Source organism: Pan troglodytes, chromosome 10 (assembly GCF_028858775.2).
Source record: "Pan troglodytes isolate AG18354 chromosome 10, NHGRI_mPanTro3-v2.0_pri, whole genome shotgun sequence".
Lineage (NCBI taxonomy): Eukaryota > Metazoa > Chordata > Mammalia > Primates > Hominidae > Pan > Pan troglodytes.
The window spans coordinates 10,050,118-10,076,701 of NC_072408.2; the positions used below are offsets into that span (position 1 = coordinate 10,050,118).

At 47.0% G+C, this 26,584-nt stretch overlaps 3 protein-coding genes across 17 annotated transcripts in view; 2 read left to right on the plus strand and 1 right to left on the minus strand.

The window, feature by feature from the left end:
- Positions 1 to 1,707, minus strand: part of FOXM1 (forkhead box M1) — a 20,703-nt gene extending 18,996 nt beyond the window's left edge. For all 14 annotated transcript variants that reach the window (XM_063786235.1, XM_063786234.1, XM_024347637.3 and 11 more), the window contains exon 1: positions 1,453 to 1,707. The gene's annotated coding sequence lies outside the window, so the exon portion shown is untranslated. The remainder of the gene's footprint in view (positions 1 to 1,452) is intronic.
- Positions 959 to 14,236, plus strand: RHNO1 (RAD9-HUS1-RAD1 interacting nuclear orphan 1). 2 transcript variants are annotated; one of them, XM_016922785.4, is made up of 3 exons: positions 959 to 1,048; positions 10,135 to 10,386; positions 12,681 to 14,236. In XM_016922785.4, the coding sequence occupies exons 2-3, from the start codon at positions 10,219 to 10,221 to the stop codon at positions 13,227 to 13,229; spliced, it is 717 nt and encodes a 238-aa protein (XP_016778274.1). In that variant the 5' UTR covers positions 959 to 1,048; positions 10,135 to 10,218; the 3' UTR covers positions 13,230 to 14,236. The 2 variants fall into 2 exon arrangements, with proteins under 2 accessions (XP_016778274.1, XP_508931.1); XM_508931.6 differs by lacking the exon at positions 959 to 1,048 and adding an exon at positions 1,732 to 1,815.
- A 1,070-nt stretch (positions 14,237 to 15,306) lies between these two features.
- TULP3 (TUB like protein 3) overlaps positions 15,307 to 26,584 on the plus strand; it is a 50,434-nt gene continuing 39,156 nt past the window's right edge. Inside the window, exons 1-3 of the mRNA XM_054663015.2 lie at positions 15,307 to 15,332; positions 15,579 to 15,765; positions 17,731 to 17,777. Coding sequence (XP_054518990.2) covers positions 15,307 to 15,332; positions 15,579 to 15,765; positions 17,731 to 17,777 — 260 coding nt within the window. The remainder of the gene's footprint in view (positions 15,333 to 15,578; positions 15,766 to 17,730; positions 17,778 to 26,584) is intronic.

A 26,584-nucleotide genomic window follows, 5' to 3' on the forward strand; every position in this document is an offset into this window, starting at 1 on the left:
AGCTTGTGCACTGAACAACTCTAGAGGGTGACATTTATTTCACAGGCTATTATACTTGCTCTAATTTAAAAAGCATGTTTTCTTTTACAATTTGTATTGTATTTATACAGTGGCATTTTAGTACTTGCATGTGGTTATATATATTTTAACTAAGCATGCCACTTTATTAATTTCTTTTCCAGAAATAAGACTATAACCCCTGTCTTCTTAGTAACACAATGAGCTATCATCAATACACTAAGGTGGTTCTGAAATGCTAACAGTGTAGTCTTTTTTTTTTAAGTCTTTCGTTGATTTTTTTTAATTTTTTTTGAGACGGAGCTTCACTCTTGTCACCCAGGCTGGAGTGCAATGGCGCAATCTCAGCTCACTGCAACCTCGGCCTCCCGGGTTCAAGCGATTCTCCTGCCTCAGCCTCCTGAGTAGCTGCGATTACAGGTGTGCACCACCGCGCCCAGCTAATTTTTTTTTTTTTTTTAGTAGAAACAGGGTTTCACCATGTTTGCCAGGCTGGTCTTGAACTCCTCAGGTGATCCACCCGCCTCGGCCTCCCAAAGTGCTGGGATTACAGGCGTGAGCCACTGCGCCCGGCCTTTTGTTGATTTTAATAGATACATGGAATACTCTACCATTAAGCAAAATTGTGTAATTCTATTTCATGGAACTTTGGAAGACAGAGGAATTGGCTGTCTCTTTTTTAGGACACTTATTCTCTCCCTGAAAAGCAACTGCACTTCTTTGACATTTGTCATCTGCATAGAGTTCACAGGCCCTCCACACCTCTACCTTCAAATCTCAGTTTTACTTTCACCTCCGATCTTTCCAGGCTTCCCTCTCTCCCCGCATCAATCAGTAGATATTATTCCTCTTTTTCCACAGGATATCTAAGTCTTAATTTTCTCTTCTACTTCCTGACCAGCCTGTTGTTATTATTGCCAACACTTTCTTGCCCGGGAATCTTCCAGAGTGGCTCCTCCGACCCATCCCCATCCTGAGCGGGGAAATCTTGCTACATTCTCAAGAACCAGGAAAAGGGCCCTGCAAAAGGGTAAGTAAGATGGAGGCAGTGTTGCCTAGTGGTGAGACAGCCTGGGAGCAGGGGAGTGTGTATGCAGGTTGGTCTTTGACTCAATGTAGTACAATCTCAGTCTTCATCTCAGCCACAGTCGGCCTAAGAAGGTGGGTCACCCCAGCCCTCCCGAGGCCGCGGGCAGGGTGCAGAGGTCAGACTTCCAGGGAAGGCCAAGGGGCGCTTTTAGTAGTGAGAAGGCCACGGCCAGGAGGTGGATGCAGAAAAAATTTGCACCGTGGCTCAGATTCTTCCCGTGTGGCCCAAACCTCCACTCGTGGCCCGTGCCCTGCTGCTAGACGCCCTGACCTCCGCGCCCGGAGGCCTTGCTCCCCGCCTGTGCCCAGGCCAGGCCTGGGACTCCATTGCTGCATCCCGCTCACCTCCAGACTGCAGTCGCCGCCGCCGTTAGGCCGTAGCTCCGAAGGCGGGCTCCGGGCTCCTCCAACCTGGGGGCCGAGCCAGGGCCCCGGACGGGGGCTCGCGCCGGACCGGCCGGGTCCCCGGCGGTGCGGGCGGGGTGGGAACCCCGGGGGATCCCGGGAGGGGAGGGGGTCCCGGGCCGGGGCCGGGGGTGGGGTCTGGCACCGGAGCTTTCAGTTTGTTCCGCTGTTTGAAATTGGCGCCGGCGGAGCGTTAAGGTCACGTGACGGAACGTCGCCAATCGGCGCCGGCCTTGTCTCGGCATTCCGGGCTCGAAGGCTGTGCGGTCTGACAGGAGCTGCGGCCCCGTCCGGCCCGGGCTGGTAAGGCGGACCGCAGGCCGGCTTGTGGGGGAAGAAGTGGCCGTGGGGCCGGGGAGGGGCCGGAGGGGTCCCCGCCGCGTGGGTGGGCGAGCCGAGGGAGAGTTTGGGGACGCGCGGAAGCGGCGTGACAGGCCCGGGTCCCTGGGCCCGCTTTCCCTGCCGCGCTAGTCACGCCAGGCGACACGCCCCCGCTTCCCCTCAGGCTCCTCTGCTCCCCTTTTCAAAGGTCGGCTTTAGTTGATTTCCTAACTGGGGGAAATCGTACCCCATTTTCCCACAGTGAACGATCGTCTGCTCCCCCCGATTAGACTAAGTTCCTTTGAGGGCTGCGTATTACCTCCGCTTTCTTCCATCTTGAAAAAAAATGTCGGCACCATGAACCCTACCTCAGCGCGAAATCTTCAAGTACTGACCTGTCTTTTGCCCCTCCCGAAGCCAAGCCTTCGGATATAATAGACCGTAGTGCTTTATTTATTTACTTAGTCAACCAGTCTAGTTGAGCAACTGCTGTGCGCCAGGCACCGCTAGGCCCTGAAGATACAATGGCAGACAAGGTTCTTTCCTTCCCCTGGGCTCACAGCCCAATCCTGGAAGAGGGGCACAGACATTTTAATCAAATAAACAAATGTGGGCCGGGCATAGTGGCTCACGCCTGTAATCCCAGCACTTTAGGAGGCCGAGGCGGGTGGATCACTTGAGGTCACGAGTTCGAGACCAGCCTGGCAACATAGCGAAACCGCTTCTCTACTAAAAATTAGCCGGGCGTGGTGGTGCGTGCCTGTAGTCCCAGCTACTCTGGAGGCTGAGGTGGAAGGATCACCTGAGGCCGAGAGGTGGAGGCTATGGTAAGCCATGATCACACCACTGCACTCCAGCCTGGGCGACAGAGGGAGACACCGTCTCCAAAACAAACAAATGTTGAATTATTGCTGTAAATTGAAACATTAGAGGTTAATGATACTTTGAGTATTTACAATAACGAGATCTTGAGAGGTAGGACAGGAAAGGCTTTTGTAATGAGAGCTTGGTGTGAGATCTGATGCCTTTTACAAAGAAAGGAGGGAACTCCTCTAAGCAGAGGGAATCAGGCGTGCAAAGGCTGGATGGCAGGAGGAAGCACAGTGAGTACAAAGGCTAAGGAGTATCTGAGGGGTTTGAGCTAATCGACCTGAATGGAGTGTGGTGTGAGTTGAAGCTGGAGCCGGAGGAAGCAGAGCCTTAGCCATAGCGAGAAGTTTTGTGCTTATCCAAGAATTAAAGGAAACCAGTCATAAGCTTTAAGCAGAAGTGAACCCAGGTCAGATTTGCATTTTAAAAGGTCCCTCTATAGCCGGGATTGCTAGAGTGGATTAGGGCAGAACAGTTGGATATTGCAATACTCCAGGCAAGAACTGCTGGAGCTTGAAAAAGGGTGGCAGGGAGAGAGAGGGAGGAAGAGAAAGAAGGAGACAGAGAGAGTAAAAAAGGGGCACTAAGAAAACATGTTTAAGAGGTAAAGTTGACAGGGCTTGATGGTGGGTTGGATGGGAGGTAGAAGTGTCAAGATTTTCAGCTGCATAACTGAAGGAATAATGACACTATTCCCTGACCAAGGGCCCTGGAAGATAATCACTTTGGCCAAGGGACGGGCGGGGGGTTGTCAGGGGAATGACGTGAATTCAGTTTTTGTTTTTTTACTACAAAGCAATGCTCAGAATGAGTTTTTTTTTATTATATATTTATTTTTATTTATCTTTTTATTTTTTAGAGACAGGGTCTTGCTCTGTCCCCCAGGCTGAAGTCCAGTGGCATGACCTTGGCTCACTACAACCTCAACCTCCTGGGCTCAGGTGATCCTCCCACCTCAGCCTCCTGAATGGCTGGGACCCCCTACAGGCACATGCCACTACACCCATCTAATTTTTGTATCTTTTGTAGAGACAGGGTCTCACTCTGTTGCCCAGATTGATCTTGAACTATTCGGTTCAAGTGATCCTCCCACCTTCACCTTTCACAGTGTTGGCATTACAGGCATGAGCCACTGTGCGTGGCCAAGTTCAGTTTTAAACTTGTTGAATTTTTTTTTCTTTTCTTTTTTTGAAACAAGGTTCTGGCTCTGTCACTCAGGCTGGAGTTCAGTGGCACGATCTCGGCTCACTGCAGCCTCCACCTCCTGGGCTCAAGTGATCTGCCCACCTCAGCCTCCTGAGTAGCTGGGACTACAGGTGCACGCAGCCGTGCCCACCTGATTTTTTTTTTTTTTTTTTGAGACGGAGTCTCACTCTGTCGGCGGGATCTCGGCTCACTGCAAGCTCCGCCTCCCGGGTTCACGCCATTCTCCTGCCTCAGCCTCCCGAGTAGCTGGGACTACAGGCGCCCGCCACCACGCCCGGCTAATTTTTTGTATTTTTAGTAGAGGCGGGGTTTCACTGTGTTAGCCAGGATGGTCTCGATCTCCTGACCTCATGATCCGCCCGCCTCTGCCTCCCAAAGTGCTGGGATTACAGGCGTGAGCCACCGCGCCCGGCCAGCCCACCTGATTTTTTGTATTTTTTGTAGAATTTGGGTTTCACTGTGTTGCCCAGGCTGGTCTCAAACTCATGAGCTCAAGCGATCTGCCCACCCCGGCCTCTGAAAGTGCTGGGATTACAGGCGTGAGCCACTGCGCTCAGCCTTACACATGTTGAATTTGAGGTGCGTTTGAAATATCTAGTTGCTGTTCAGGTAGGTAATGGGATATTTGGGTCCCAAACTTAAGGAATTCTAAAATATATAAATATTGAAGTCATCTACTTCTAGGTGGATACTGAAATACAGGCAGATGAGTTTGCCTAAGAAAAGTATATAGAGTGAGAACAGCTCCAAAGCACAACCAGAGGGGAAGGACTTAGACAGCAGAATGAACTGACCTCTAATTAGAGCAGAAAGAAGATAGATGTTGATACGCATAGGTTTGTATATTTGCTTTCTGGAAAATGAGAGTATTTCCTTTGATGTCTTCTGTATTCTTTGTCAAGTAGGAAGTAAAGTCATTTGTTAAGAGAAAAGGGGTGTTCTGAAGTTCTAAGAAAGTGGGCAGGGTGTGGTGATTCACATGTAATCCTCGCACTTCAGGAGGCCGAGGGAGGAGAATCACTTGAGCCCAGGAGTTCAAGCAAGACCTCATCTCTACAAAAAATAAAATAAGAAACTAACCAGGTGTGGTGGTGCTTGTCTGTATTCCCAGCTATTCGGGAGGCTGAGGCAAGAGGATCTCTCGAGCCCAAGAGTTTGAGGCTGCAGTGAGCTATGATCGTGTCACTGTACTCCAGCCTGGGCAACAGAACAGGACCCCATCTCTAAAAATAATTTTAAAAATTAAAATAAAAATGTTCAGGCTGGGCGTGGTGGCTCACGCCTGTAATCCCAGCACTTTGGGAGGCCGAGGTGGGCAGATCACCTGAGGTCAGGAGTTCAAGACCAGTCTGGCCAACGTGGTGAAACCCCATCTCTACTAAAAAATACTATAATTAGCTGGGCGTGGTGAGGGCGCCTGTAATCCCAGCTACTTGGGAGAGTGAGGCGGGAGAATCGCTTGGACCTAGGAGGAGGTTGCAGTGAGCCGAGATCACGCTACTGCACTCCAGCCTGGGCAACAGAGTGAGACTTTGTCTCAAAACAAACAAACAAAATTTCCACTTTATTTATTTATTTATTTTGAGATAGGGTCTGTCTGTCACCTAGGCTAGAGTGCAGTGGCACGATCATAGCTCACCATATCTTCAAATTCCCAGGCTCAAGTGATCCTCCCACCTCAGCCTCCCAAGTAGCTGGGACTACAGGTACATGCCAACATGCCAAGCTAATTATTCTTTTAAATTTTTAGTAGAGACGAGGTCTCACTATGTTGCCCAGGCTGGTCTTGAACTCCTGGCCTCAAGCAGTCCTCCCATCTCAGCCTCCTAAAGTTCTGGGATTACAGGCGTGAGCTACTGCACCTAGCTTGGAGAAGTTTTAAGATAATCTTTGTGGAGAATGAGTTGATCAAGGAAACAGGATTGCTGAGCAACGTACCCATTTGAAGCTGATGACTTTCAGCAAGTCATGAATTTCAAAACTATAGCCATTGCTACCACTGTTATCTTTTCACTGGATTTCTGTGGTAGCTTTTTGTTTGTTTGTTTTCTAGACTGAATCTCGCTCTGTTGCCCAGGCTGGAGTGCAGTGGCATGATCTCGGCTCACTGCAACCTCCGCCTCCCGGGTTCAAGCGATTCTCCTGTCTCAGCCTCCTGAGTAGCTGGGATTATAGGTGTGTGCCATGACGCCTGGCTAATTTTTGTATTTTTAGTAGAGATGGAGTTTCACCATGTTGGGCAGGCTGGTCTTGAACTCCTGACTTCAAGTAATCTGCCCGCCTCGGCTCCCTAAACTGCTGGTATTACGGGCATGAGCCACTGTGCCCGGCCTCTCTATACTTTTTATTCCTTTCCGACTAGAATGTAAGCACCACAAGGGCAGAGGTTTTATGTTATTCTCTGGTATATATTTTCAGCACCTGGAACAGTGCCTAGCACACAGTAGGCACTCAGTAAATATTTCTCAAGTGAATGAATGAGTGAATGAACAAATGGATATATATATTTTTTGTGTTTTCTATAAGATGTTAGTTCCTTAAGAATAGAAACTTTGGCTGGACATGGTGGCTCACGCCTGTAATCCCAGCACTTTGGGAGGCCGAGGCGGGTGGATCACGAGGTCAGGAGTTCGAGACCAGCCTGGTCAACATAGTGAAACCCCGTCTCTACTAAAAATACAAAAATTAGCTAGGCATGGTGGCGTGTGCCTGTAGTCCCAGCAACTCATGAAGCTGAGGCAGGAGAATCGCTTGAACCCAGGAGGTAGAGGTTGTGGTGAGCCAAGATCGCGCCACTGTACTCTAGCCTGCGTAACAGAGCGAGACTCCATCAAAAAAAAAAAAAGAAAAGAAAAAAGAGAAACTGTGTCCTTTTTTTTCTTAACCTGTATCTCTACTGCCTAGTCATATAAGTCAAAGCATATTATTTTTTGTTGTTGATTGAATGGATCACAAATGCATAGAACCAACCTGCTCTGTTGTGTCTTTCCAGCATGCTCAGCTGCAACTCTCATTTACCTCTCTACCTATTGCATTCAACCTTGTGTCCCACCATTCCACCAAAGAAGCCCTTATTAAAGTTGATCTGGGCCAGGCGTGGTGGCTCATGCCTGTAATCCCAACACTTTGGGTGGGCGAGGCAGAAGGATTGCTTGAGCCTAGGAGTTCCAGACTAGTCTGGGCAACAAAGCAAGACCCTGTCTCTACAATAAATAAATAAATAAATAAATAAATAAATAAATAAATAAAACTTTTAAAAAAGATGCTCTAGGCACCTTGTGAGAAAAGTCGGGTTGGAGATGGGGGTGGAAAAAGGAAGCAGGGAACTCAGAAGGCTACCAGAGGGGCCAGGCATGGTGGCTCACGCTTGTAACCCCAGCACTTTGGGAGGCCGAGGCAGGCAGATCAGTTGAGGTCTCAACTGAGTTCAGGACCAGCCTGGCCAAAATGGTGAAACCTCATCTCTACTTAAAATATAAAAATTAGCCAAGCATTGTGGCAGGTGACTGTAATCCAACCTACTGGGGAGGCTGAGGGTGGAGAATTGCTTGAACTCGGGAGGTGGCGGTTGCAGTGAGCCAAGATCAAGCCACTGCACTCCAGCCTGGACGAAAGAGTGAAACTCCGTCTCAAAAGATAAAAGTATAGAGAAAAATCAAACAGGTCAAGGGGTTGAGTTGACTGTTATTTTAGACATAGTTATTAGGGAAGGCCTATCTAAAGAATTGCTAGTAATCCCAGTATTTTGGAAGGCTAAAGAGGGAAGGATTGGTTGAGCCCAGGAATTTGAGACCAGCCTAGGCAACATAGTGAGACCTCATCTCTATAAAAAATGTTTCAAAAAAAGTTAACCAGGTGCAGTGTGCTCGCTTGTAGTTCCAGCTACTCAGGAAGCTGATGTGGGAGGATTGCTTGGGCTTTAGAGGTCGAGGCTGCAATGATCCATGATCACACCACTGCACTCCAGCCTAGGTGACAGAGCAAGGCCCTGTCTCAAAAAAAAAAAAAAAAAAAAAAAACATAGAAAACCTGGGGTGTGGTGGCTCACACCTGTAATTCCAGCACTTTGGGAGGCTGAGGTGGGCAGATAGCTTGAGCTCAGGAATTCAGGACTAGCCTGGGCAATACAACGAAACCCTATTTCTACAAAAATACGATAATTAGCCAGCGCTGTGGCACGAGCTGTAGTCCCAGCTACTTGGGAGGCTGAGGTGGGAGGATCACCTGAGCCTGGGAGGTCAAGGCTGTGGTGAGCCGTGATCATGCTACTGTACTCTAGTCTAGGCGACAGATGAGACCCTATCTCGAAAAAAAGAAAAAAACGAAAATGGGAACACTGGCTGGCTGGATATTTGTTAATGTTAAAGAATTTATATATTTGTTTAGTCGTATTAATGGGAAGGATAGAATATATTTTTTCTTTTTTTTTTTTTTTTTTGAGGCGGAGTTTCACTCTTGTTGCCCAGGCTGGAGTGCAATGGCGTGATCTCTGCTCACTGCAACCTCCGCCTCCCGGGTTCAAGCGATTCTCCTGCCTCAGCCTCCGAGTAGCTGGGATTACAGGCATGCGCCACCACGCCCAGCTAATTTTGTATTTTTCGTAGGGACAGGGTTTCTCCATGTTGGTCAGGCTGGTCTTGAACTCCCGACCTCAGGTGATCCACCCGCCTCGGCCTTCTAAAGTGCTGGGATTACAGGCATGAGCCACCGCGCCCGGCCAAATATATTTTCTTCCAAATAATCCAGGGATAGAAGAAGTGGCTAGGGGTGTAGATGGGTCAGGATTAGACTAGCCGACAGTTATTGGAGCTGGATAATTGGTACACAGGGTCCATTACATTATTCAGTCTACTTTAGTATATATTTGACATTATCTGAAGTGAAAAATTTTTTAAAAGCCAGGTGGGATCAAATTCTTCTGCTTAAAGTCCAAACTCATATGGTGTCACCTGTTGTTTTTTTTTTATTTGTTTGTTTGTTTGTTTTGGAGACGAGTCTCGCTTTGTCTCCCAGGCTGGAGTGCAGTGGTGCAATCTCGGCTCATTGTAACCTCCACCTCCCAGGTTCAAGTGATTCTCCTGCCTCAGTCTCCCACGTAGCTCGGATTACAGGCATGCACCACCACACCCGGCTAATCTTTTTTGTTTGTTTGTTTGTTTGAGACAGAGTCTAGCTCTGCTGCCCAGGCTGGAGTGCAGTTGCGCAATCTCAGCTCATTGCAACCTCCATCTCCTGGGTTCAAGTGATCCTCAGCCTCCTGAGTAGCTGGGACTACAGGCATGTGCCACCATGCCCAGCTAATTTTTGTTAGTAGAGGTGGGATTTTGCCATGTTGGCCAGGCTGGCCTTGAACTCCTGGCCTAAAGTGATCAGCCTGCCTCAGCCTCCCAAAGTGCTGGGATTAGAGGCATGAGCCACCACTCCCAGCCTAACTTTTGTATTTTTAGTAGAGACGAGGTTTCACCATGTTGGCCAGCCTGGTCTCAAACTCCTGACCTCAGGTGATCCGCCTGCCTCAGCCTCCCAAAGTGCTGGGATTACAGGCGTAAGCCCCCTCACCCAGCCATGTCACCTATTTTTTTTTTTTAACCTCAGCCTGACACCATGTTTATCCTGAGTTCTTGCCATTTATCTTCTCATACTGTGTCCAGATACATTGAATTTGTAATTCCCAGAATTCACAATACTCCGTCTCGTCTCCATGCCTTTGTGTACACTGTTCCTCAGGCTGGAGTGCCCTCCTTGCTTTTTTGTTTCTTCTATGCCTTTCATACCTAGGTCAGGTATCTCCCTTTCCAGAAAGCCTCCTTTGGAATGAATGGAACCATACTGTATTCTCATACAGTGTTGTAAATGTCTGGAACCATACTGTATTCTCATACAGTGTTGTAAATGTCTGTTTCCCTTTGCTAGACTTTCAGCTCCTCGAAACAGGGATGACCTCTGTATCACTACAAGTGCTTTGCACTCAGTTAATGATTGTTGAATAAATGGTTATTCATCTTTAAATTCCCAGCACCCAGCATGACACTTAGCACATACTCAATAAATGTTCGTTAGATGAATGTTGAATATGAATATTGTGTTTTGCTTGGTGGTTGTAGGTATAGGAGGCTGTGCTCCCCAAAGCCTTGAAGTTCATGGTAGAATTGGCTGGCAGAGGATCAGGAAGAACTGGGGAATCATCTGAATTATTTGCTCCCAGCTTTTGTTTCTTCTCTACAGGCATGGGTTGGAATTGGAGCCTATCCCCCAACCCGAAGGCTAACAGCATCATGTGGTTACTAACTGTTCCTCATTCACCGGTTGATGCCTCCCAGAAAAAAACGCCGCCAGCCTTCCCAGAAAGCCCCGCTGCTGTTCCACCAACAACCACTGGAGGGCCCCAAACACAGCTGTGCATCTACACAGCTTCCCATCACTCACACTCGACAGGTGCCCAGCAAGCCCATTGACCACAGCACCATCACTTCCTGGGTAGGCCCATGGGATTACTATTTGACTTTTTTTTTTTTTTTTTTTTTTTTTTGAGACGGAGTCTTGCTCTATCGCCCAGGCTGGAGCACAGTGGCGCGATCTTGGCTCACTGCAAGCTCCGCCTCCTGGGTTCACACCATTCTCCTGCCTCAGCCTCCCGAGGAGCTGGAACTACAGGCACCCGCCACCACGCCCGGCTAATTTTTTTGTATTTTCAGTAGAGACGGGGTTTCACCGTGTTAGCCAGGATGGTCTCTATCTCCTGACCTCGTGATCTGCCCGCCTCGGCCTCCCAAAATGCTGGGATTATAGGCGTGAACCACCGCGCCCGGCCTACTTTGACTTTTACTCTGTTAGGTTTTCCAGAATGCTGACTCTTCTGCCCCTTGAACCAGGGACTCCAAAGAATAAGATTCATGGGGGCGGGGGCAAGGAGTTAATGTATTCTGTCTGTGGCCAGCCATCTTCCCTGGTACATCTTCTTTTCTCAGTTCAAACTGAGGAACGGGTTAGTTGGAACTGGAGTCTTTCTCTTCCCCTATTTTCCTCTGAAAGAGTTCAGTGTAAAAGTTTTTTTACCCATTAGCTGGGTGAGAATGCCAGATAAATGGCAGAACAAGTTAAAAATGAGATTGTTCCCTCAACTTCATGTGAAAGGTGGAGTACTTGGCTAGATACTCTGTTTATTGTGTAATGGATTGAACCTTGAAAAATAAAACCCCATAAGAATAGCATATGTCATATTTTGACCGCTTAAAAGCCCTGGGAAGAGAGGCCGGGTGTGGTGGCCCATGTTTGTAATCCTAGAACTTTGGGAGGCCAAGGAAGGAGGATTGCTTGAGCCCAGGAGTTCGAGACAAGCCTGGGCAACATGGTGAAACCCCATCTTTACTAAAAATATTAATAGAAAAATTAGCTGGGCATGGTGGTGCGCACCTGTAGTCCCAGCTATTTGGGAGGCTAGTGGGCAGATCTCTTGAACCGGGAGGTCAAGGCTGTAGTGAGCCAAGATTGTGCTACTGCACTCCAGCCTGGGCAACCGTGTGAGACCCTGTCTCAAAAAAAAAAAAAAAATAGAAACCCTGGGAAGAGAATATAGCTACTATACAACAGGAAAGTAGTATAGTAAAAGGGCCAGACAAAAGCATAAGCTTGGCTTAGGAGTATTTAATAAATGTAACTTATTCAGGACTGCTTGGAAGAACCATAATACCTGCTACAGGATTGTGGAAGAAACCTAAACATCAGAATCCTGTGGATGAGAGTAGGAATGAACATTTATTGAATATTCATTATATGCCAGGTCCTCTGCTAGTTCTCACCCGCTATGCTTGGAGTTGGCTATTCATTAACTGAGGGCCTTCTTTGTTCCAGGCATTCTGCTAGGTGCTGGGAATCAAGAACAAGACCACTGGTCCCTACCCTCATGAAGTTTAAAGATAAATAAGTTATATCTAGACCAGACGTTGTGGCTTACGCCTGTAATCCCAGCACTTTGTGAGGCTGAGGTGGGTGGATCACTTGAGGTCAGGAGTTTGAGACCAGTCTGGCCAACACGGTGAAACTCTGACTCTATTAAAAATACAAAAATTGGCTGGGTGCCATGACTCATGCCTGTAATCCCAGCACTTTGGAAGGCCGGGGCGGGTGGATCACCTGAGGTCAAGAGTTCAAGGTCAGCCTGGTCAACATGGTAAAATCCTGTCTCTACTAAAAATACAAAAATTAACTGGTCGTGGTGGTGCGCACCTATATTCCCAGCTACACGGGAAGCTTAGGCAGCAGAATCGCTTGCATCAGGGAGTCGGAGGTTGCAGTGAGCAGAGACGTGCCATTGCACTCCAGCCTGGGCGACAAGAGCAAAACTCTGTCTCCAAAAAAAAAATACCTGGGCGTGGTGGCAGGCGCCTGTAGTCCCAGCTACTCGGGAAGCTGAAGCAGGAGAATCACTTGAACTGGGAGACAGAGGTTGCAGTGAGCCGAGATGGTGCCACTGTATTCCAGCCTAGACGTCGGAGTGAGACTCCATCCCAGGGGGAAGAAAAAAGTTATATCCATATGGTGTGATGAAGTGAAAGAGACATCGTCCCCTTTCCTACACATGAGGAAGCTGAAGGCCGGAGAGATGGAATAATTTGCCCAAAGCTTCCTGTTATTATGCCATTAGACAGTTATTTTAGTTTTGTGTTCATTACTACAGTAGACCCCGATTTAAGAGTCTGGTCATCAGATATAGTTTCCTCTCTTAGGTTAGTACTTAGTTAGGCTCACCTCACTTTTTTTTTTTTTTAAAGGTATCACCTGATTTTGATACAGCAGCAGGAAGCTTGTTCCCAGCCTACCAGAAACACCAAAACCGGGCGAGACACTCAAGTCGAAAACCTACCACCTCCAAGTTTCCACATCTAACTTTTGAGAGTCCGCAATCTTCCAGTTCAGAGACATTGGGGATCCCCTTAATGCGAGAGTGCCCCAGTGAATCAGAAAAGGATGTTTCCAGAAGACCCTTAGTTCCAGTGCTCAGTCCCCAAAGCTGTGGGAACATGTCAGTGCAGGCACTTCAGAGCTTACCTTATGTGTTCATTCCACCTGATATCCAGACCCCAGAGTCATCGTCTGTGAAGGAAGAACTCATTCCCCAAGATCAGAAGGAAAACAGCCTTCTAAGCTGCACTCTTCACACTGGCACTCCTAATAGCCCAGAGCCTGGACCTGTTCTGGTTAAAGACACCCCCGAGGACAAGTATGGAATAAAGGTCACATGGAGGAGACGACAGCACCTGCTTGCTTACCTCAGGGAGAGAGGGAAGCTGAGCAGAAGCCAATTCCTTGTGAAAAGCTGACTGCCATCAGTAATCTCAATAGAAAAGAGATATGTTTTCTGGAGTCATAAAGGAATTCAATTCCTAGGGTTTTTGTTTTTGTTTTTGTTTTTGAGATGTAATATTGCTCTGTTGCCCAGGCTGGAGTGCAGTGGTATGATCTCACCTTACTGCAACCACCACTTCCTGGGTTCAAGCGATTCTCCTGCCTCAGCCTCCCCAGTAGCTGGGATTACAGGCACCAGCCACCATGCCTGGCTAATTTTTTTGTATTTTTAGTAGAGATGTGGTTTCTCCATGTTGGCCAGGCTGGTCTCAAAATCCTGACCTCAAGTCATCTGCTGGCCTTGACCTCACAAAGTGCTGGCCCAGCCGAGATTTGTTTTCTAAGATACTTTGTGTCATGAACAGTTCAGTTTAGTGTCATGAACTATTCACTTCATATTTTTCTTGTATTAACTGTTTAAATTTTTAAAATATCTTGTAGTAACTCTTTAAAATGTATGTAAGTAAATGGCTGCAGAAAGTTTTTTTAGAGAATCCTGCTTCCATCAGTAACACAGCAATATTACCCCATCCACTAATGGTCTTTGTTTCCTTAACCACTACTCATTAATCCTTAATCACCTCATTCAAACTAATTCATTCTGCATTTTTGAGTACCAACTCTTGTCAGGCTCAGTGGCAGCTTCTATGACCTGATGGATGGAAAAAAATCAAACTCTGTGACTCTATGGTTGACTGCCACCTCTGCAACCTTGACTCATCTGCTGAAAAGGCAAGAAGAAGAAAGGGCAGCAAGCCCTGTTTTAGGGACTACATAAGATGAGGGGAGATAAGGGGGACATAGATGAGTTCTTTAGGATTGCTTGTGTTTTGAGTTTTTGTTTCTAACTGAAGAAATCTGTCAATATTAAATAGGGTGGGAAAATGGTTTCTTAGAATAACTGTTCAACTGTGTGTAAATAAGGAAAGTTTTCAATGAGTATTACTTATTGTAATTAATGCAGAAGGACTTCCCCAGTCAACCGAATGTCTCGGCCTTTTACTCAGACAACTAGCATCTCATTAAACCCATTCATTTAGCATTCATTCAGCTGGACCTACTGTGTCAGGTCCAGCCCCAACTAGATCAAGCAGGGATTACTGTATATTTTACAGATGGGAGTTTGATGCAGAGAATGAACCATGCACAGGTCACACAGTGAGTGCACGCTGACCCAGGCAGTGTAATGGTCCACTCTCAGCGTGTGCCTCCTAAAGTACTAACTTGTAGGTTCAAAACCAATGTGGAAACAACTTTGACCTTAGAACGCCATAAAGCCATTTGTGCAGTGACTTGTGAGGACTCAGGATGTTTTGTAGGGACTATAATGTGCATGTCGGTAGGGAGAAAGGGACTGACATTTGGGGACGGGATTTATTGGAGACAAGAGTACACATTTAGACAGGGGCTCTCACGGTGGGCTATGGATGTTTGAGGAAGGCCCACAGGAGGTAGAAAGGTAGATGGAAAGAGTCTCCAGGACGGGCCCACGCCTGTAATCCCAGCACTTTCGGAGGCTGAGGCGGGTGGATCATTTGAGGTCGGGAGTTAGAGGCCAGTCTGGCCAACATGGTGAAACCCTATCTCTACTAAAAATACGAAAAATAGCCAGGCAGTAGTGGCCCCTGCCTGTAATCGCAGCTACTCCACAGGCTGAGGCAGGAGAATCGCTTAAGCCTGGGAGGCGGAGGTTGCGGTGAGCTGAGACCGGGCCACTGCACTGCAGTCTGGGCGAGAGAGTGAAACCCTGTCTCAAAAAATTAAAGTCTCTGGATTCCCTCGTGTGCTTTAGGGGAGTCTGTAGAGCAGGTCTAGGAATGACCTAAAAGCTTGGGCTGGAGTAGGGGAAGCTTAAGTTCTGTGCAGTTGAAGTTCAAGGCCAGCCTATGGAAGATGCGTTTCACTGGGAGTGACTGATGGAGTGGAGAGGGTACCAGAGGGGGTCCCCGAAGGCCGCTGGTATCAGGGCAGGGGCCAGAATGGGAAGCGGCAGAGGTCTGTACATCCTCACAGGGCAGACCTCGGGAAGCGCTCTGGGTGGGCTCGGTAAAAATGGCGGGGGTGCGAGGAGCCGTTGCGTGCGTGGCGGTTGGTGGGGTATAGGAGACTCCTCTGACCGGACTCGCCTGCTGGCCGCGCGGCGGGCGAGGCCCAGGCAAAAACAAAGTCTTCCCCCTCAGTACCGGCCCTGCGAGGCGCTCCAGAGGACCAAGCCTTAGCTCGCGTCACCCCATCCCCGCGCAGGCGCGTTTAACTCCCGCTCGCCTCCCGCCCCTTAGCAACCCTCCCGCATCGTTGGGCCCCGGCAATAGCCAATGAGACAGGAGCCACGAGAACACGGACCAATCGGCGTCGGCGACAGTGTGGAACGCGGTTGCCAGGAGGCGGGACGCGGCGGCGTGCCAGCCTAGCCACTCTAGCGACGGCGGGGAAGAGTGTGTACGTGGTGGGGGCTTCCTCGGTGGCGGGCATGGAGGCTTCGCGCTGCCGGCTCAGTCCCAGCGGCGACAGGTCAGACAGGGCCGTGGCAGGTCTCCTCCTGAGCGAGGCGGAGGGGCGAAGCGAGAAGGCGGAGGTCCTCTCCGGGAGCCCTGCGGGGAGAGGGCGGGACTCGGGACTTGGCGACTCAGGGAGGGACTGGTTTCGGCGGCGGGAGGCGACCCCCTCGCCCTACTCCCGTGTGGGGACCCCTTTCTCAAGTGGAGCGGCGGCACTACATCCCGCGCCGTGGGCAGAGACCTTTGGTTCAGGTCCCTGCTCAGGAACTTCTGGAGTTTTCGTGACGGGCTCCCTCGGCCCCTCTGGGCCTCGGGTTTCCCTCGGGGGAGAGGCGCTGGCCCCGCTTAGCTCCCACTGCCCGGCGGTGTCACAGCCGAGAGGGGACCCAGCCCCTCCCGGGAGGCGGTGCGGGGTTCTGACGCCGCTGCTTCGGACGGGTAAAGCTGAATTCTGGAGCAGAGTCCGAGGAGCGGAAACGCGAAACTTCTTTTTCCTCTCTGCTTTCCAGTGTTTGTCTCTGATTCGGGATGGTCTGACTGATTTGCCAGTGGGCCACACCCCTTGTTTGTGCGCCTCTTTCTCTGCCAGAGGGAGAGCCTCGGAAAAAAAAGGATCCAAAATCTCAGCGTGTCACTTTCTTGTTCGCTAGGTTAATGAGAAGTTAATGGGAAGCCGTTTGAAATCATTGGTTAGAAACTTTGGCGTCATCTGAGGATTTAAGTCCTACACGCCAACTGTATACCCCGCTTTTTATTCCATTACCAAGACAGATTTGCGGCCAGGCGCCTTGGAACACGTCTGTTATCCCCAGCACTTTGGGAGGCCAAGGCAGGAGGATCGCTTGGTCTCAGGAGTTCGAGACCAGCCTGGACAAGATAGCGAGACCCCCATCTCTAGAAAAAAAAATAAATAAAATAAAATCAATCAGTCAATCAATTAAAATTTGGCCGGACACGGTGGTGCGCGCCTGTAGTTCCAGCGACTCGAGAGACTGAGGAGGGAGGATTCCTTGAGCCCAGGAGTTCCAAACTCCTGTGATGGGCCACTGAGCTCGCTAGCCTGGGCAACGCAGTGACATCCTGTCACTTAAAAAAAAAAAAATGATTTGACGTGTAAGGATTTAGTTTGATATTTCCACTAGTAGATATTTAAACAATTTTAAGCCATTTTAAAAAATTGTCACAAAGTTGTTGGGGGTAAAGAACATGTATTTTCCTTTTTCGTCAAGTTCTATTGAGGTGATAGCTGCACTCTGAAATTTGTTCACTGTGCTTTTTTTTTTTCCCCAAGTCGAGGAAGAAAACTACATTTACAGGTGTAAGTGGTAGGGGAGATAAGGTTAGTATTCAGCATCTCTGGTTGAATTCAGAAAATATTTGTTCAGTTGTGGGCTCTCAGTTTTAATTCCATGAATTTAAAGTAGTAAATTTCATGAGTACCAGATGTTTGATATGACTCAGATTTTTGGGGGAAAAAAAAAGGGATGCGGGATTGACTTTGAAATTGGGACCAAGAGGCTTTTCCTTCCTTTTTTTTTTCTGGGACGGAGTCTCTCTCTGTCGCCAGGCGGTAGTGCAGTGGTGCGATCTCGGCTCACTGCAGCCTCCGCTTCCCGGGTTCAAGTGATTCTCCTGCCTCAGCCTCCTGAGTAGCTGGGACTATAGGCACGCGCCACCACGCCCAGCTAATTTTTGTATTTTTAGTAGAGACGGGGCTTCACCATGTTGGCCAAGATGGTCTCGATTTCTTGACCTCGTGACCTGCCCACCTCGGCCTCCCAAAGTGCCGGGATTACAGGCGTGAGCCACTGCGCCTGGCCCCCTCCTTGTTCTTCCGAAAGAAACTAGCTCTTTAAATTTTATTTTATTTTATTTTATTTTTAATTTTTTTTTTTTTTTTTTTTGAGACAGGGTCTCACTCTGTCGCCCAGGCTAGGATGTGGTGGGCGATCTCAACTAATTTCAACCTCTTCCCCAGGTTAAGCGATCCTCCCACCTCAGCATCCCTAGTAGCTGGGACCACAGGTAAGTGGCACCACCTGGCTAATTTCTTGTATTTTTTTGTAGAGGTGGGGTTTCGTCATGTTGCTCAGGCTGGTGTCGAAGTGAGCTCAAGTGATCTGCCTGCCTCGGCCTCCAAAACTTCTGGGATTACAGGCCTGAGCCACTGCACTTGGCCCTAAATTGTAAAATTGACATCAAAGGGGAATGTGTGAGTCACCAAATGTTTCTCCTGCCCTCTGTAATGTTAGTGCAACTTCTATCAGTGTTTAACTCATTTGTTACTAAGAGGGAGTCTCTTGCTTTTTTCTCTTTTTGGGCTTCAGGTTGTGTGTTTAATGTGTGTTTTTTTTTTTTTTTTCCCAAACGGAGTTTCGCTCTCGTCGCCCAGGCTGGAGTGCAGTGGCGCCATCTTGGCTTACTTGCCCCCTGGGTTCCAGTGATTCTCCAGCCTCAGCCTCCTGAGTAGCTGGGATTACAGGCATGCGCCACCATGCCTGGCTAATTTTTATATTTTTAGTAGAGAGGGGGTTTCTCCATGTTGGTCAGGCTGGTCTTGAACTCCCGACCTCAGGGGATTCGCCCGCCTCGGCCTCCCAAAGTGCTGGGATTACAGGCGTGAGCCCCCCAACCCTGCCTGGCTGTTTAATGTTTTTGATGAAATACATTGATAGAATTTTCTGTATTACTGCCTTTCAGTGTAAGGATAACAACCAACTTTTAGGTTTTCTGTGTTTTTTTTTTTCTTGGAATTATGTAACTTTTATCATGAAGCAGATTTATTTTCAACAAAATAGAGAAATTATTAACTACAAATATTTTTTTTAATTTTTATTTTTTTGTAGAGACAAGGTCTCACTATGTTGCCCAGGCTGGTCTTGAAGTCCTGGTCTCAAGTGATCCTCCTGCCTCAGCCTCCCAAAGTGCTGGGATTACAGGTGTGAGCGACCAGGCTTGGCCTATTTTCTTATATCAGAAATATTTAGTGAAAATTGGAGGTGAAATTTGAAACAACACTCAGGACCTTTGTTGAGGCTAGGCATTTTATAATATAGATTCCCTGGAGATGACAGGGGTTGGCTAGTGCTGGAACTTGAGCCCTATCTGGCCTTTTGTAAGTGATAGAGAATTGAGAATTGAAGGCGTGCTTCCCACTGTGGTGTGACCTTGTGAGCTGGAGTCATCTAAGAAATCCCAGTCGGTAGTTTGTCCATATGCCATGATTTCTCTTTAGAAATATAAACAGTAGGCTGGGCGTGGTGGCTCACACTTATAATCCTAGCACCATGGGAGGCCAAGATGGCGGGGGGGGGCGGGGGCGGGTGGGGAAATCACCTGAGGTCACGAGTTCAAGACCAGCCTGACCAACATGGAGAAACCCTATCTCTACTAAAAATGCAAAACTTAGCCAGGCATAGTAGCAGGTGCCTATAATCTTAGCTACTCAGGAGCTGAGGCAGGAGAATCGCTTGAACCAGGGAGGTGGAGGTTGCAGTGAGCCAAGACTGTGCTAGTGCACTCTAGCCTGGGTGACAGAGCAAGACTCCGTCTCAAAAAAACAAAACACACACACACACACACACACACACACAGAAGAGATCTGTCAAGATAAAAAGCTCAATAATAGGCTGGGTGCAGTGGCTCATGCCTGTAATCCCAGCACTTTGGGAGGCGGAGGTGGGCAGATCATGAGGTCAGGAGTTCGAGACCAGCCCAACCAACAGGGCGAAACCCTGTCTCTACTAAAAATACAAAAATTAGCCAGTTATGGTGGTGTGCGCGTATAGTCCCAGCTACTCCGGAAACTGAGGCAGAAGAATTGTTTGAACCTGGGAGGTGGAGGTTGCGGTGAGCCGAGATCACACCACTGCACTCCAGCCTGGGCGACAAGAGCAAAACTCCATTTGAAAAATAAAATAAAATGAAATAAAAATAAGAAATAGTGAAAATAAATAACATTCCCGAAGAGAGAAAATGTAACCCCTGAGAAGGGAGAATTGGGCAAAAGTTAAAATGAACTTAAGTTCTGAGTAATGTCTGTTTGAATCTACAAGTAATAAATGCATTCTTTTAACTTCTGGATTAAATAATACATCTTAAATAGCCTTTTTGTTCAGTTCACTCAAAAGAATGCTTTTTGCTTTTGCTGTGTGGTACTTGCAAAATCAGGAGGGGTTTACTCTAAAATAGTTTTCCCTGCAGCATTCTTTGGGGCTATGGGAATGCTCAAATCAGCGGCCAGCCTTTGCTTCTCATTGCCTCCCTCTCCCCAGGCAGTTCTCCCTGCTCTGATTGTGTCTCTACTAAATGGGCCTCCTAGGAAATGGATGTTCATTCCCTGGCTTCAATTAAGTTAGCTCCAGATTGTGGCCGTCTTTCAAGTAGAGGACAGCTGAGCTTAGAATACTAACATTTCTCCCTAGATGAGGAAGGATAGATGTCAAAGGAATTCTTTTCTGACACTTCTCATATGACCTTTTTGTGTCTTTTCTCAGAAGCAATATTTTGTTCAAGCCAGATGTGTTCTTGGTGTGTCAGTATGTGTAAAAACATGGCCTTCGAATATTGACATTTAGTATTTGGACAAGGTGAACCTATTTGTTAATTGAGTTAGGAAACATACTTTGTTAATAGCTCTTTCCACAATTATCTGAAATTGTTATCAGTTTGAACATGATGAAATCTGATGACTCTTTCACTCTATACAGTTATTTGCCACTTAATGATGGGGATGCATTCTGAGAAATGTGTCATTAGTGGATTTTGTTGTGTGAACGTCATAGTGTACACAAACCTTGATGGGATATCCTACTACCTACCTAGGCCCTGTGGTACAGTCTGTTGCTCCTAGGCTACAGAGCTATACGGCCTGTTACTGTACTGAATATTGTAGGCAATTGGAACACACTGGTAAGTATTAGCGTATCTAAACATATCTAAACATAGCAAAGGTACAGTGAGAATACTTTTTTTTTTTTTTGAGATGGAGTCGCACCTTTGTTGCTCAGGCTGGAGTGCAATGGCATGATCTCGGCTCACTGCAATCTCTGCCTCCCAGGTTCAAGTGATTCTCCTGCCTCAGCCTCCCAAGTAGTTGGGATTACAGGCGTGCACCACCATGCCCAGCTGATTTTGTATTTTTAGTAGAAACGGGGTTTTACCATGTTGGTCAAACTGGTCTTGAACTCCTGACCTCAAGTGATCCACCCGCCTCTGCCTCCCAAAGTGCTGGGATTACAGGCGTGAGCCACTGTGCCTGGCTGACAATGTAGTGTTATCATCCTTAGGGGACCCCCGTTGTATATGCAGTATGGTTGACCTAAATGTCGTTATTCAGGGCACTCCTGCCCAGGGCTGCTTAAAAATCCATTCACTGGCTTGGAAGTTCTACCTAAAAATAGCAAGTCAGCTGGCATTTTTAATGAACATATTGAAATACCAGAGAATGAAATTCCTGCCTCTGCTGACCATTTTAATACACGTGTTCAATCGTGTGGTTTAACACATTCAGGTAGATTGGGAGTGAGACTTGTGATTGAATTCGGGCTCTTTCACTGATCAGCTGTTTGACCTTTAGAATATGAACTATAGTTGTAAGTTTAAAATTGCTTTCCTGTGATGTGTAGAAAATAAGGCTGTAACAAAGCAAGAAATATTTTTCAAATATGCTCCTGGAAAAATAAAATTATTGCTATTTAGCTTTGCAGGAAGAAACTTCAATAAATCTACAAGGTAGGTGCTATAATCTCATTTTACAGAGAGATATGAAACTCATATGAAAGGAGTTCACCTCCTTTCTCCCGAAATTCATTTAGAGCATCTATGAGTTTCATATCTGTCTGTAAAATGAGATTATATGCCTACTTTGTCAAGGTTATCGTGAAAATTATCACACATCATATGTGAAAAATAATATATATTTAATATAATTCCTGGCAGGCAGTATTAAATATTCACTAAGTAGAACTGTACTTAAGTGCAACTAGCAGAGTGACAACACATTTTAACAATGTTTCAATAACAATACAATTTTGGACTTTTAAATTTTTTTTTTGGAGTCTCGCTCTGTCACCTAGGCTGGAGTGCAGTGGCAGGATCTCGGCTCATGGCAACCTCCACCTCCTGGGTTCAAGCAGTTCTCCCTGCCTCAGCCTCCTGAGTAGGTGGGATTACAGGTGCCTACCACCACCCCTGGCTAGTTTTTGTATTTTTAGTAGGGACAGGGTTTCACCATGTTGGCCAGGCTGGTCTCGAACTCCTTACCTCAGGTGATGCACCTGCCTCGGCCTCCTAAAGTACTGGGATTACAGGCATGAGCCACTACACCCAGCCTAAAGATTTTTTTAATACAGGGGAAATTATTAGAAATTTCTGGGTTTCCAACATTCGAAAGCTTTTGAAAGGTGATAAAGTATTATGATGAAATCATTAGTCTTCTCACTGAAGTGAAGATTAAGGTAACACATTCATTTGTAGTATTAAGAAGTATTGTAAAACAAAAATCTTCCCAGGCACAGTGGTTCAGGCCTATAATCCTAGCACTTAGGGAGGCTGAGGCAGGAGGAAGGAGATCACTTGAGGCCAGTAGCTCAAGACCAGCCTGGGCAACATAGTGAGACCCCCTGTCTGTCTGTTGGTCTGTCATGTTCGTTTGTTCTCTCTCTCAAGAGATAGGGTCTTGCTGTATTGCCCAGGCTAGTCTTGAACTCGGGCCTCAAGTGATACTCCCACCTCGGCCTCCCAAAATGCTGGAAAGGCATGAGCCACTCTGCCTGGCCGAGACCCTGTCTCTTAAAAAAAAAAAAAAAAAAAGTCTAGGCCCAGTGCGGTGGCTCATGCCTGTAATCCCAGCACTTTGGGAAGGCAAGGCAGGCAGATCACCTGAGGTTAGGAGTTAGAGACCAGCCTGGGCAGCATGGTGAAACCCTGTCTCTACTAAAAATACAAAATTAGCCAGGTGTGGTGGCGCATGCCTGTGATCCCAGCTACTTGGGAGGCTGAGGCATGAGAATCACTTGAACATGGGAGGCAGAGGTTGTAGTGAGCCAAGATCGCGCCATTGCACTCCAGCCTGGGCAACAAGAGCGGAAACTAGATCTCAAAAAAAAAAAAAAAAAAAAAAAGATATAATAGCAGTTGCAGTTTGAGTGCTTACTATGAGCCAAGTTTCATTTAATCTTCACAATAACCTTCTGAGTTAAGTGTCATTGTCCTCACTTTGTAAATTAGGGAACTTGAGGCTTTACTAGGTTAAGTTGTACTGGGAACTGTGCTGTAACCACATAGCACACGTCTCTAAATGGGGACTTACAATTAGTTTGAACTAATGTAGGCCAAGCCAGGGGTCAGCAGACCTTTTTAATTATTTTTTTTCAGATGGGGTCTTGCTTTGTTGCCCAAGCTGGTCTTGAACTCCTGGACTTAAGCCATCTTCCCACCTCAGCCTCCCTAGCAGCGGGGACTATAGGCATGCACCATCACCCCTGGCCAGTAGTCCTTTTCTGCGAAGGTCTTAACCAAAGGTTTTTGGTTTTGTGGGCCATACAGTCTCTGTCCCAGTTACTCATTACTCAGTTTTGCTGTTGTAGCACAAAAGCAGCCATAGATAATAGATAAGTGAATGAATGTGTCTGTTTCAATAAGACTTTATGGACACTGGAATTTGAAGACTTTTTTCTTTTTATTCATTACTTCCTGCACAGTGATAATTTCTTTTTGGGCTGGGGGGACAGGTTCTCACTATGTGCCCAGGCTGAGTGCAGTGGTGCAGTCGTAGCCCACAACAGCCTTGAACTCCTGGGTTCAAGCAGTCCTCCTTCCTCTGCCTCCTGAGTAGCTGGGATTACAGGTGTGCACCACCACACCTGGCTAATTTTTAAATTTTTTGTAGAGACAGGGGTCTCACTATGTTGCCCAGGCTGGTCTCAAACTCCTGGCCTCAAGCAGTCTGCCCACATAGGCCTCGCAAAGTGCTGGGATGACAGGCATGAGTCACTGCACCTGGTTGGAATTTGAATTTAATATAATTTTTACATGTCTCAAAATATTATTCTTCAGATATTTTTAACCTTTTAAAAATGTGAAATTCATAGGCTGGGCACAGTGGCTCACGCCTGTAATCCCAGCACTTTGAGAGGCTCATGCGGGTGGGTCACCTGAGGTCAGGAGTTAGAGACCAGCCTGACCAACATGGAGAAACCATGTATCTACTAAAAATACAAAATTAGCCGGGCATGGTGGCCCATGCCTGTAATCCCAGCTACTCGGGAGGCTGAGGCAGGAGAATCGCTTGAACCCAGGAGGCTGAGGTTGTGGTGAGCTGAGATCACGCCATTGCAATCCAGCCTGGGCAACAAGAGCGAAACGACGTCTCAAAAAAAAAAAAAAAACAACAGCGAAATTCATTCTTAGCTCAAAGGCAGTACAAAAACTGACGGCAGGCCAGATTTGGCCCACACGCTATAGTTTGCAGCCCCTGTGCTAAATCATAAAAGTATTTTTTCTTGGAAGGTCATAGTTATTCATACTGTGAATATTATTTAAGAGAGCATTGAAGATTGTTTTTATATTAAAATGGAACCCGTTACCTTATGGAATAAAACCCAGAATTTAATTTTCAAGATAAAACTTGGAGGCGGGGGCCGGGCGTGGTGGCTCACGCCTGTAATCCCAGCACTTTGGGAGGCCAAGGTGGGCGGATCACGAGGTCAGAAGTTCGAGACCATCCTGGCTAACACAGTGAAACCCTGTCTCTACTAAAAATACAAAAAATTAGCCGGGTGTGGTGGCAGGTGCCTGTAGTCTTAGTTACTTGGGAGGCTGAGGCAGGAGAATGGCATGAACCCAGGAGGCGGAGCTTGCAGTGAGCAGAGCTCATGCCACTGCACTCCAGCCTGGGCGACAGAGCGAGACTCCGTCTCAAAAAAAAAAAAAAAACTTGGAGACGGCTGTGGTGGCTCACATCTGTAATCCCAGCACTTTGGGAGGTTGAGGCAGGCGCATCACCTGAGATCACGAGTTCGAGACTAGCCTGGCCAATGTGTTGGAACCCCGTCTCTACTAAAAATACAAAAAAAATAAAAAATTAACCAGGCGTGGTCGCACTCCTGTGTTCCCAGCTACAGGGGAGGCTGAGGCAGGAGAATAGCTTGAACCTGGGAGGAAGAGGTTGTAGTGAGCCGAGATTGCGCCACTGTTCTCCAGCCTAGCGACAGAGCAAGACTCTGTCTCAGAAACAAAAACAAAAAAACTTGGATTCTAAAGATACGTTGTTCTGTAGATGGTCTCTGGACCGTACTTTCCTCCTTTCTCCTCAATTTCATTTAGAGCATAAAAGCACTTTCTTAGGCTGTTTGAAGCACTTGGATTGGAAATGTTGCCTACAGTAACCTGTATAAACATCAATATATCAATAACAGATTATTAGTGCAAAATTTAAATGTCCGAAAACTGAAAGGGAATAATGATCGGTGACTGGGTCTATGAAATTACAAAAGTAAAGCCTAAGGGAGATGGCAAGCTTTCCTATTCTGCTACCCTTGTCAGCTGATGTCTTGGTATAATTAATAAAGTACTCTTTTTAAACTCAAAAACATCTGTTTTGAATAATACTTTTTTTTTTAACACCCTACCTTTGAGGTAACTATTGTTAATAGTTTGTGTATATCCTTCTGGAATTCTTCTATTCCTGTAGACCTTGCAGATACTTTTTTTTTTTCTACTTACAGTTATTTTTATTTTTTGTTTTTTGAGAGTGTCTTGCTCTCTCACCCTGGCTGGAGTGTGGCGGTGTGACGATAGCTCAACCTCCTGGGCTCAAGCAATCCTCCCACCTCAGCCTCCCAAGTAGCTGGAACTATAGGCATGCGCAACCAAGCCGAAATACTTTTTTTTTTTTTGTAGAGATGGTTTCACCATGTTGCCCAGGCTGGTCTTGAGCTCCTGGGCTCACGCGATCCTCTTGCCTCTTAAAGTGCTGGGATTACAGGCGTGAGCTACTGTGCCTGGCCATGTTGTGGTTTCAGTACACACTTACCTAATGACTAATCATATTGGATATCTTTTCATGTGCTTATTACCCATTCGGAAAAGTTCTTTTGTGAATATTTTGGGCCCTCTCCCCCCACCTCTTTTTTTTGAGAAAGGGTCTCTGTTCCCCAGGCTGGAGTGCAGTGGCACAATCACGGCTTACTGCAGCCTTGACCTTCCTGACTCAGGCAATCCTCCTGCCTCATTCTCCTCAAGTAGCTGGGACCACCGGAGCGCTCCACCACACCTGGCTAATTTGACTTTTTTTTTCTTTCTTTCTTTCTTTCTTTTTTTTTTTTTTTTTGGTAGAGACAGGGCCTCCTTATATTGCCTAGGCTTTTTGCCCAATTTTTATTTTATTTTATTTTTTGAGACAGAGTATCACTCTGTTGCCCAGGCTGGAGTGCAGTGGCGTGATCTCAGCTCACTGCAACTTCCGCCTCCCGGGTTCAAGCGATTCTCCTGCCTCAGCCTCTTGAGTAGCCAGGAATACAGGCAAGCACAACCACACCTGGCTTATTTTTTGTATTTTTAGTAGAGATGGGATTTCACCATGTTGGCCAGGCTGGTCTCCAGCTCCTGGCCTCAAGTTATATGCCCGTCTCAGCCTCCCGAAGTGCTGGGATTACAGGCGTGAGCTACCATGCCTGGCTCCAATTTTTAGTTAGGTTGTTTGTCTTAATCTGTAAGAGTTCTTTAGATTCTAAATATAAATTTTTTGTTGGATATATGTTTCACAAATATTTTCCCTAGTTTGTGGCTTGCCTTCTAATTTTCATAACAGTATCTTTGCAGAACAAAAG

What these genes read in the sequence shown, in the direction of transcription:
- RHNO1 (XM_016922785.4), top strand. Translation starts at nt 10,219, where the DNA reads ATGCCTCCCAGAAAAAAACGCCGCCAGCCTTCCCAGAAAGCCCCGCTG. An exon ending in ACAGCACCATCACTTCCTGG is followed by an intron (nt 10,387 to 12,680) that starts GTAGGCCCATGG and finishes TTTTTTTTAAAG; the next exon opens with GTATCACCTGATTTTGATAC.